The sequence below is a fragment of the Gavialis gangeticus genome, unplaced genomic scaffold (genome assembly GCF_001723915.1).
Source record: "Gavialis gangeticus isolate Ggan-Ray unplaced genomic scaffold, GavGan_comp1, whole genome shotgun sequence".
Taxonomy (NCBI): domain Eukaryota; kingdom Metazoa; phylum Chordata; order Crocodylia; family Gavialidae; genus Gavialis; species Gavialis gangeticus.
This window is the reverse complement of record NW_017729025.1, coordinates 55,534,823-55,546,726: the sequence shown is the minus strand read 5'-3', so window position 1 is coordinate 55,546,726 and position 11,904 is coordinate 55,534,823. Positions and strand designations below refer to the sequence as shown.

The window sequence follows — 11,904 nt, the reverse complement described above, 5'->3', positions numbered from 1 at the left end:
TTCTCCTATTGCAGCTTCACACTGCATTAGAAGAAACTGTAGGGTCTCCTGGGAAGGGAGAACCATTTCTAATTTTAACAGTGCACAGCTGTGTTACACTACAGTCTAGGGTAGGAATTGAAGTATCCTATCTACTTCATTTTGTTTAGCTTGTAAGCATTGCTACAATAAGATTATTGACTAATTCAGGCACTTACGTGTTGCAATGATGCATGATATGGTGCTGCCTATGAGTAAGTAAATATACATCAATAATATCTCTTTAGTACCATAGAAATAAACATCAATCTAACAGAAATTGCAGTATGATATGAGCTTGTATTTCACTGAGAGAACATCATCAGGCTCTAGTTTGGAAATCTTCCATCAGCATGGTAAAATGAGTCAGGGAACTGCAGCAGCTGCAGGCAGGACGAGAAATACCAAAGCCAGGCCTCCTCTGCATTAGTTTCATGTCAATGGCTGGAATGAGCACAGCCCACCTACATCATTTTGTGGGCAAGCTTACGAAAGTGAAAGTGTATTTAGGTTTATTAATAAATATGTAGCCAAGGCACTGTAAATACATAGACTAAAATCATCCTCACAAGAAAAAGGGAATTCAGCATCTGCAAGTGGGAGGCAGATTCTAGCCTTGAACAACTGAGTATTGAATAAAGGAAAGGTCTTGGCTCCAAACCATCACTCTCAATGTTGAAGCCACTTCCCTGAGACACAGCAGTCCTCTCAAGCCACACTTCCAGGGCTGATCTCTGCTCCTCAGCAGGTTAACTGTCAGGGCAGGACCTCTGTTTGTGTCCTGGCTCAGGAGGCAAGTCCATGTAGAATGCTGGTTGAAAGGAACTGAGTGACAACAGCACTCCTGGGATTCTGGTTTTCAGCTCTCAGTTCCATGGTGATGTCTTTGTTTCCCAAACAGCTGCCAGGCTTGGGCCATTTTTCTCAGTTTGGCCAAATTAGGTTTAGGCTGCTGGGAGAAAAGAGCAAAGGACTTCACTGACCACCATAGCCCCTTCCAACAGTGAGATGCTCAAGTGCTTTATCAAAGGTGTGTTCTAAATGACTTCCATGAGGACCCAGTTTTGCAACCTGAAACAGCACATGGGCAACAAGAGAAGTCATGATTTTGTGTGTCACTGTTTTGTTCACATTTTGCTGGTTATTTGCTTTCTTCCCACTTTATAGTCTCAAATTAGTGAAGCAATTCTTTTGTACCTGTTTTTGTCATAACTTGCTTCACTGTTAATAGAACATCCAATTTTACACACCTATAACGTTTACCTATGCTGGTAAGTGCTCATAGGTCCAGGGCCCTCATCACTAGCTTCACTAGAAAACCAAGCGCATATATTTGGACACAAAACTAATCAGCAAATATTATGGGCTCAGTCTGCAACCCGTGTGATATTCCGATATACTGAACTGCTCTGACTGGGCAATGCTACCCCAGCAGTGTGCCACTGGAAGTCAGTGGGATTTGTGCCTATAAGTGCCTACATACAGGCTCAGGAGCCTAACTTCAGGCTCTAATCTAAACAGTTGTAGGTCTGAGTAAATAAAAAAGTTCATGATTGTTTAATGTAGGCAAAATCTAAATAAATATTAATGGGGAAACAATGCTCTTGGGAAGTGCCCTTTGTCCAATTGCATTGTCCATTTATAAACAATGCACCAGGGATTAATACAAGAAGAGTAGGAGAGGGACACAAATGACAGCTTTAAACATCACACATCTGGTCAGATACAGAGCATATCTGATTTAAGATGCAACCTGGCTGGAAAGGCAGATGAATTCATCCTCCCAAGATGCACCACCTGCAGTGTTCCACATTGTACCTGCTTTTCCTGTGGCAAGTGGTCTATATCTGCAAGGGGTAGCATGGAAGGTCTCCCATGAGCACACTGGAAGGGCAGCTGGCAGAAGGACAAAGCTTCAATAAGCTGGGAGCTCTCCTCCATGGTCAAACTGTCATTGAACTTAATAGCTCCTGAAAAGAGAGGTGAGATGCAGCAAGTGCTAGCTAAAGGAGTTTGACTCAGCTAGCAAGCTCCTCACCAGGGATTTTGGAAACTACAGCAAGTAAATAAGGGGCATCACCCTCCTTCTAGCCCCCTGAGACCACAAATCAAAAGACCATGCTACAATGAAACAGATCTGGGATTTGGCTTCAGTTAATTAGCCTTCCCAACACATAAAGACTGGCTTTTGTCATGGTACAAACTTCATTGTCTGGTCCTTGGCAGGTGGATGGTAGGACAGCTTCCTTGCTTTCCACCTGATGTTACTTACATGACACACATCAGCAGTTTTCTCTAGATATGAGAACAAGGCCACTCCACAAATGTGAAGCTACCAAAGCAGAGAGATACTAAATATCAGCTCCGCATGCTAGAGGCTGAATGCCACCTCAGTCACCAGTTATTCCTGAGCGTTTAGTGCACTAAATACAAGCAGGCTACTAAAAGAGTCATCTTATACTTTTACCAGTCCCTCTTCACAGACATCAGGAGTGACATCTCTGATCCCATATTCAGCAGCATGCATCCTGCAACTCAGCAATGGCACTTAGTCTTCCTCTTCCACATAAAGGGAGGCTTATGTACCCTCTGCCATTTGGAGAGTCAAGTGGTGCAAATCAGTCCACATTTGCCCTTTGGCAGTGGAGGGGTATATTAATGCAGCATGCAACAGTCCAGCTAGTACGAAGGGATTAAAAACACTGCTGCATACATTTGTGATACCTGTTTATTTTGGGGCCTTTGCACAACCCTTGAAGTCCTTTGTATTTCCAAATAAGAACACTGCCAGGTCTCCGGGACACCATGCACTGTCATTTCTAGTAGTTACCATTTGAGGGCAGACAAAATGGCTTGAGGGTACTGTTGCTTAAGGTCCTCCCTGCCTGTTAAAGAGCACTGATGCAGGACCTCCCTCATACCCTCTCCTCCACTCCATGGACTGCTTGTTGAAAGTCCTATAGCTCACATGGGTTGGTGGTCCAATGGCTCACACTGGTTGGTGCACATTAGGACAGCACTGTCAGTAACTCTGCTGTGCAGGAATGTGGATAACAACCACATACACACATAACAGGTAGGGCATCTTCTACCCCAAGTAAAGCTGTCCAAAGGGGAAGTTGTTTCCTGACACTTAAGAGGCACCCTGTCTAATGATGTGCCTCCTGCAGCTCTTGGAAGAACTCTCTGAAACCACTGCCCCAGAGAGTACGCTGCATAAATGGGAAGGTAAAGAACGCTCACTTACCATGGCATGCTTGAGAAGCCAGCACCTTCAGAAATGTCAGAGGTAGTGTCCCTCGTGCTCCTCCTGTGGTCTGCAGTAGCTAAAAGTAGCAAGAAAACAGGACTTATCTTTTCAGCTAGTTTGAAAAGAAGGAAGAATTGCAGTATTAGAGAAGCTATGGATGAGGAAGATCTAACACGGTCCATCTAGTTTCCATCTCCCCACTGTCAATCCCTGATGATGACTAGTGCACACTAATCTCCAGGGCTTTGTCCTGTGGCAAGAAACAAGGCTTCCAGTAGAACAGGGGCAGGCAGTTATTTTGGGTAGAGGGCCGCTTACTGAGTTTTGGCAAGCCATCGAGGGCTGCATGACAGGCAGCCCAGGGCAGATTAATATTAATTTTCTAAATTTTTTAGGGGCCCTGCGGACCAGACAGAATGGCCTGGTGGACCACATCCTGCCCCTGGGCCACATTTTGCCAACCCCTGCAGTAGAAAGACTAGCCTCCAATCCTTCCCTGAAAAAAGAGAGCTACTTACCTCAATTTGCTCTTGAATTAACTCCTGGAAAGCAAAAGGCAGAACAATCAGTTGCTATTCTTTCCCCTTCTCAAGTTTTCATTCTACTGCCCTACCCTGGCTATGTTTACTGTATTCCCCATTTTAAAAAACAAGGAAAGATGGAGGGATCTGAGTACCAGCCTGGGTTGAGAGAGACTGAATTCCTCCCCTGCAACAGACATCTTGGACAAGTCACTTAGTTTCACCTGAGTTCCCTACCTGAAAAAATGGGGATAACAGTACTCTGCTTCCTCATATGGGTGGAGATGCATGACCAACTTTGGTACAGTAAGCAGATGAGGACCATATATGTACCACAGGTAGGTAAATAACCAGCCTAAAGTAATCTTTGAAGTTCACTGCAGTTTCCCTTAAAAGGTAGCCAGAGCAAATTGATTAGGACTCCCAAGTTGAGAATCCATTCACCTAGCTGAAATGATAAAGAGGTCCCAGAAAGGAGGGGTTTCCACCCTGGAGAAAACACATGACAATTCGTTATGCCACCAACTCTGCTGCAGTACTGCTCTAAGGGAAAGAGGCTAGCAGCTCAAATGGGAAAATAGAGGATCCACCCTAATCAGCCTTGCTGTCCTCATTGGTGACCACTGGTTTCTCTCTACAAGTCTTAGTTAAGTTATATTAAAATTAAAATAGTAGTCATTTCTCTATTCACCAGACCAGACTTTGACACAATTAGTAAGTAAAGCTTTCTTCTGTTTTATTCTGCTACAAAAGAACAGTGCTAGGAAGTCGGGCTCTCCTTTTTCAGTACGGATTACTTTCCTAATGAAGAAGAAGGAACACCAGCTCAGGCAGCAGTCATAAGGTCAGATGTCACGCATAAATAGCTTTGCTGAAAGCACAGATCCTTTGGTGTTTGGCTGCCTCACAGAGGAGATACTTTTCCAATATCCTGCACCATTAATATAGAACAGAATGTCACCATCACAGAATAACTGGACCCCAAACCTGTGTTCACGACTGACCTCCACAATGCTTTTAGCTACAGGTTGTCTTTTCCGTCGTAATTCATTGGCCTCTCTCTCCATGAAGCACAAGGGCACTTTCCCCACTAGAATCTGGTTCCTGTTCTCTGGAAATGATAATCCAAGGCCCAAATCCTCCAGGCTTTTGTAACAGCACCTGAGAAGAAAACCTCAGTCTTAAAATACAAAAGCACCTCTTTCTCAAACACCAACAGGAGTGTTTCCAGAGCCGGACACTTCTGCACTCTCACTACTGAAGGTCCTACAGCAACTCCCCATCTCCATCACCTGTCTGATGGCCTCTTGGGATTTCCTAGCAATCTCTCTCCTTCACACCATATTCCCCTCCCTCATGTCTGTGTAAACTGCTTGCTTTACATTTCTGAGATCCCAGAAGTTCCCTTTACTACGTAGTGTTTTTGTGTAGGAAATGGTTCAAGTAAAAGTGGCGACATTATTCTCTATATGCATAATACAGAGTATATATATTTTTTATATAACAATCCTCAGGGACTGTGGCCAGGGACCAAGACTGTGACACTCAACTTTTAAAAGGATTTTCAAACAAAGAAGCAGCTAAACAAAGATACACTAAAGTTGATTCAGAGGAAATTAAAATGATCAGACTCTTCATGAACACTACTTATAAAACCATAACAGAAACACAACAAGCATCAATTCTCCTAAAAATAAAAGCAGAAAGGCAAAAAAGCCACTGGGGTTTCCCGAGTGTGCCCAAGATGATATTGAAAACTAACAGGGATCTTTCCAAAAATGTGAAATCAAATTCTAGGGACGGTAACAGAAAAAATAAACTACAGTAGGTAGATGAAAGTTTGCTAAGCTAAACGGTAGTTTGAAGGACAAATAGTTAAACACAAAAATAAATACCCAGGATACTCTAAAGAGCAAAACTAGAGACCATGCAAGAGAACTGATAAATGCACTGTCAAGTAGGAAGGGCCCACTTGAGGAAGATAAGCATCTAGAATCCAAGAGTTCTGCAGCAGCATGAGCATGGAAAGGTCAAAATATGCAAAAATGTGCACTCTTGTTATAATTAGCTATTACAACAGAGGAATAGAAGTAAGTAATGGTTTCTTACTAGTGGGATCTTATCCCAGTATCAGATACATACGTTGAAACAATAATTAAAAGCAAGCATAAAATAGCAAGATGATCGTGATATAAAGTAGACAAACCAGCTTCCAAAGGAGAAAATTATACCTCTCTCATCTCCTAGAATTCCCTAAGTAGGTCAGTAAAATGTAGGAAAAGAATACTAGCTGATAAAAATTATGTAAAGCTCTGACAGTGCCTTGCACAAGTGGCTAAAAGCATCTGAAGTAGCCACAGAATGAAAAATATGTTTTCTTGAAGGGTAAGAAAGAAGCTAAGGGCATGAACAGAAAAAATATATACTGGGTTTAAATAATACCAGTTTACTGTGGGTCATGCTGGACCGATGTAACTATTTTGTCTCTATGTTCCTGTACTGGTAGAAAGTATAGCTGTAACAACACTGTCATTTTAAATCCATTTAATCCAGAATGATTCCATTCCAGGCTCAAGTCCCTGAAAAAACAGTAATGAAAAAGGTGGGTGGATCCTCCTCCCCTTCATTAGTTTTTCGTGACGCAATTGTAAGTGTAAGATGAGAGGGTTTTATAAAAATAGATGCATTAATGGATTCTCAGAGACATGAACAGGATGGAAAAGGATCATACCCAACTGCCTAAGTCCACGTAGCTAACTAACGGATGGGAGAGACTCTGACCCTAAATCTCCATACACACACATCTTCTAAAACTGTATATAGTTATGTCTGCCCGCAGTGTGTGACAGAAAAAAAGAAGCAAAGGAAGAAAAGGTCAGTTTTCAACATACCAAGAATTCTGCATTATAAGCAACATTTTGAAATCTGTGTATTAACCATTTAGAAAAGACAGTGATCACTGAGGTACCCAAAGTTGTAGAAGACATAAAAATACTTTACATTAGCTGGGACTGAGATAAAAAAGGGAAACTTCAGAGGAACCTAAAAAAGAAAGGAAAACAACACAAGAAATTGTTGACAAATGAAAATGCATACACATTAGAAGGAAAAATCTGATCTATTCCTTTACTTTTTTGGCTCCTAGAGGCCCCTTTACCAAGCAAATCCATCCCAAGCACAAAGATGAGGAAGCCCTGTAACTGTAATCACCCACCCTACTTGATTTACTCTATTTTGTATTATTATATTGCATGGCAGTCCCCAACATGGGCCAGAGGCCCAGTACACTTGGTGCTGTACAAACTCAAAACAAGAAAATCTATGCCACAAAGAGTTCACAACCTAAAGAAAAGGCAAGAGGTGGCTCTAGACATATGGAAGACAAGAGGATAATGAGGTAATATTATTCAGCATAGGCAATGGTCTCAGCAAACCAGCAACCTAACCATTACCAAGTGTTTTGTAGGCATGAGCACAGGGAAATTTTAATGAAGACAATGAGGAAACTTTATGGATGTTTATAAAGAGTTCTTCCTACACATGAGGGTAGCATGGGAGAAAAAACAAAGATATTTGGTGTGAGGAAAGACAGGAAGTTTTAAATAAAACCTTGATTAATGCTACAGAGGTTTAAGGAGTCAAAACCAAATCTGCTTTTATTCTTCCAAATTCTTATACAAGTGAGAATTCCTGACAGCAGCCAATCCACCATTCTGAAATATCTGGAAAAATATGTTCACTGCTTATTCAATGCAGTGACTTCAGTTTTGATCACCTGGAAGAAGGAAGAGTCATTTCTGAGGACTTGCCATGTGTATTTCCCAATAATACTCTATTTTCCACCCCTCACATTGTGGCTCTTGGAATTCAGTATGCACCTCCCAAAAGCAAAATGTAAATAACTTCAGCAATGGCTGTGGTATACAAACAGCAGAGTCCAGGCTATGGTACTTAATGGAACCCTGTCCAAGATACTGGAGCTCTAGGTTACTACTAACCGTAAGAGTCTCCTTTGTTCCTCTGTTACTTCAATCTCCAATGGCGGACAGATGATGGAGGACAGTAATTTCTTTTTACCAGATACTGCAGATGGTTTCTCATATGACTCTGTAAAATAAAGTACCACTCTTAAAATATCTATTTCTGTATTATCCTCACAAGAGTTCCTATCATGGGCCAGAGCTCCAGTGTAGCCCTCTGTGTTTAGATTAAGCAGCCATAGACTCTTCCTTCTAGGACTCATGGGGAATACTATGGAAGAGATGCAAGGTTTCTGGGGAGAGGACAGTTTAATATTATCTTAGCATCTCCCCCCAGAACTGAAAAGCAATCATCATAAATAGAAAGAGTTGTTGCTACAGTTATCTCAGCTCATGAGATGGCCACTTGTTCTCAGAACTATCTGGAACAAGTGCAGAGTCTCTACCAAAATACCATGCATTAAATATTTCCCCCTCGCTCCCAGAGGGGTCCTTAATCTTCAGTTATTTTTACCACCGAGCTAAAAAACAAAAACAAACAAACAAAATCCCAACAACAACAACAAAACATTTTTCCTGGAAGCTTTTAGACTGGAAAAAAGGAGAGAGAAGGTCAACAATCTTAAGTGAATACTGAATGGGCACCATGCTTTCCAGCCAAACTCTAACAAGGCCAGAGAAAAGACCACTATTCTTCCGCAGGTAACTTCAAGTGACTACTACATCTTGGGTCCTGCCACAGTTATAGATTTTTCCAGTACTGGCCACATAATATGGCCTAGTGTATGTAGCCTTGACAAGGTCTTTCACAGTGCACAGGTCCTCCAAGAGCCAGCAGACCAACTGATGTTTATGGTCACGGTTCACCTCAGTCACATGTGTCCAGCTCAACAGAGTAACTGCACTTCTCTATGATGTCTTTGAACAACTAACTCATGTTCTAAGACAATTTAAACATCTCCAGGTTGACCAATATTTCTCTGTACCTGCAGGAAAGCTGCTCAGTGATGTCTACATGCGTTTTGATAGCCTCGTTAAGTCTGTCAAATGAAACTTGCCACATTTCCAATCAAATAGCAATCAAAAGTGGTTCTGTTGTGGCTAAAAATCACTATGTAGTGGATGTGTGGCATCTTATAGCTGTTGCGATTGTTTCATTTGGCTTGTAACTGCTCTTCTAATTCTGGAAATCATAGTGATTTTAGGTTTAGGTTTCTGTACTAAGCATGCCATTTTGTTAAAACACAAACAATGTTGCCCAAGCTCTTTACTCTGTGACCCTGTCACAGCTTCCACAATGTACTATCTCATTAACATTACTCTATTATCTCTCCTGCTTCTCCTGTCACCCTTATTAACCTTTTAGATCTGGTCTATTTCAATTTAAAATTTGTGTTACCTGGAACAAGAATTGCCCCTCCTAAATACTTTGGAAGACACCTAGCACACATTTGGTTGCCAGTAGTACTTTGACTAACACAGGATGATTGCAAGATCTTACGGGTTTGTACAGAAGAAAGGATGAGGATTCTAAAGGATTCCTGCACATCTTGGGGACCTTTACACTTAATATAACCAAAATAGCATAATGTCTCACATATACAGATTTGTGTTGCATGCCAATGGGGAGTGAATCGCTCGTCTTGAACCATGTGAATTCTCACCTGCAATGAGCTGCTCCAAGCGGATACGCTCATGGGCTGCATGCTGATCCACCAACACTAGCAGATTTCCATCTAGCAATGTAGCAGAGGAGGTTAACTATAAGTACCATCATACCAAACACCTGCACCAACTGGGCAGAAGAATGGGATTCACTCATGGCTCACTCACAGATCAGATTTACCATGTGGGGATCAATCTCTTTAACAGAACTAAATCCAGGAGAAAGCTGGGTTAAGGGAATATAAAATAATGCAAAAATGATATTTGGGGCACAGGTGAGGAAATATCACTTAGGCTGGTCAGACTGAGTCTCTAATTTTGTAATGATGTCTGCAGCTAATTTCCCTTTTCCACGTCTAAAAAGGAGGTCAAGTACAGTCCTGTTCCAATTTTTTTAAACAGATTAAAAGAAAATATGAAGCCACTGGGTTTTTTAATGCCTTTCTTGTTTAACTCATGCCAGTTTCAATACATAAGGTGTCCATTAACTGAAAATGGAATCTAATATCTTTGCTAATTTGAAATACAATATGTTCCTCTATCACACTCATCACCAGTGCATATGACCAGCAGTTTGAACAAGTCCTTCAGGAATGTCCAAAATAAACAGAAAAAACAGTCAAGATATTTCAAGTGAAGGCTAGTACTCTTCTAAACATTGCTTTGTGTCAGCTTCATGAGACAAAGACAGTCTTCTTGGACTTTGTTTTTGATCTGGCTATTGTTGACTTTCCTTAATATTACTGACATAGATATTGCATTTGTCAAACAACACTGAGATCACAAAAACACACTCTTGAAATTGTCTATTTTTAGAAGCACTTTAAAATTCCTGTTTCTAAACTATAACAGTGTACAGCCACAATAGGGGACACTGCAACTGGACTTGAAGGCTAGCTAATGGCTAGTACTAACAGTCTTCTTACCTGAATATTCATTCACTTCACTCCTAGTATTGATTAAACAAGCAATAAATTTATTATCCACTTGCTGAAGAACCTGTAACATAATTCAAAATAACCGTTTTCTATTGGCACGACCATTTTCAGAAGGCAGACATACATCTTTATGGAAGAAAACGACTCTCCTCTCCATCTGTTAACCTCACAATCATTAAATGAGTTAGAGAATGGAGTCCTACCTATAAAAGTGAATGCGAAGATGATACCTTCATATCGCTACATCTTCTTTCCCATATGTTTCAGACATATCTGTTGCCTTTCTGACAATGTTTTTAAATTCCTTTTAGTCTTTCTGAGGCCACACAGCTAAGAGTAAATGAGCTGGATTCTAGTCCATCTTATACATCAGGGCTGTCTAACTGGCAGACTATGGATCAGGGCAGGCCCCCAAAGCATTAGCATGAGGCCCATGGGCTCCCACCCAGCCACTAGCTCCTCCACCCAGTTGCTCCTGTCCCAGCAGCCAGAAGGGGGCTGAAGTGCCCGAGCTGTGTGCGCAGCAGCTGGGTAGTGTGTGCAGGTGGAAGAGGAAAAGTGGGTGCTATATGTGCAGTGGAAGAGAGCCAAGCTACCTTGTGCTGTGGTGGGGGGCTTCCTAAGCGGTGCACATAGCTGGGGACAGGGGATGTCCTGCTCATGGGCTGTGGGAGGGAAGATAGGCTGCCTGTGCTGCAGAGAGGTGCGGTGGCTGGGCTGCCTAACATAAGCGTCTGGGAAAGTGTGGGAGGCAAGTTGCTTATGCCGTGTGTGTGGCAGAGGGGCTGCTGGGAAGCCTTCACAATTGGCAGTAGGGGAAGCTGAGCTGCCCATGCTGTGTGCGCAACAGGTGGGGAGGGCAGATTCTGGACAGAGAGCACTTGCCCACCCACCTACTCAATGCATGGCCCATGGGTCTGCAATTCCCCAGCTGCCCGGAAGCTGGACAGCCCATTTTGCATCAACAGACTCTTCTTGCACCCCTGCCAACTCCTACATGCCAATGTAGCTATATAAGGGTAAAAAAATATATAGTTTCGCTTGCTGAATCTTTTCCAGATTAGATGTAGGAGATAGAAAGAACCCAGTGCGACTTTCAGAGCTCACACAGAGTTCGCAACTAAAAAATATAGACTGTATTTGCTCAAATATAAAATGATGTATCCCCTGCCAATCAGCATGGGGCCAGGGTCAGGCCCACAACCCACCCAGCACAGATCACATGGTAATTCTTCCTAACCAATCAGCAGCATTGACACTGCTGCATGGTGGCTCTTCCACTTGCTGTGCTCCAGGAAGTGAATAAAGCCAAGGCAGCCTCTGACACCACGGGGAGTTGGGGAGAGGGCAGGCCAAAGAGGGGAAGAGGCAGAATCAGAGACTGTGTAGTTCAAAGAATCACAGAAAAGGGCTGGAAAGGACCTCCAGAGGTCATCTAGTTCAACCCCCTGACTGAGGCAGAATCATCCTTATCCAAACTATCCTATACAATCTATAAGCTAAACTCTACATAAGACTATGGTCACCCCTGA

The 11,904-nt window shown here is 42.3% G+C and overlaps 1 protein-coding gene across 1 annotated transcript in view; it reads right to left on the bottom strand.

Annotated features, from left to right (window-relative positions):
* Positions 1 to 513: 513 nt before the first annotated feature.
* Positions 514 to 11,904, bottom strand: part of LOC109299322 (DNA mismatch repair protein Mlh3-like) — a gene marked incomplete at its 5' end in the record, with an annotated part of 21,019 nt that continues 9,628 nt past the window's right edge. The window contains 8 exons of the mRNA XM_019519915.1: positions 514 to 970; positions 1,837 to 1,988; positions 3,266 to 3,344; positions 3,787 to 3,810; positions 4,794 to 4,950; positions 7,788 to 7,896; positions 9,434 to 9,505; positions 10,361 to 10,433. Coding sequence (XP_019375460.1) covers positions 878 to 970; positions 1,837 to 1,988; positions 3,266 to 3,344; positions 3,787 to 3,810; positions 4,794 to 4,950; positions 7,788 to 7,896; positions 9,434 to 9,505; positions 10,361 to 10,433 — 759 coding nt within the window. The remainder of the gene's footprint in view (positions 971 to 1,836; positions 1,989 to 3,265; positions 3,345 to 3,786; positions 3,811 to 4,793; positions 4,951 to 7,787; positions 7,897 to 9,433; positions 9,506 to 10,360; positions 10,434 to 11,904) is intronic.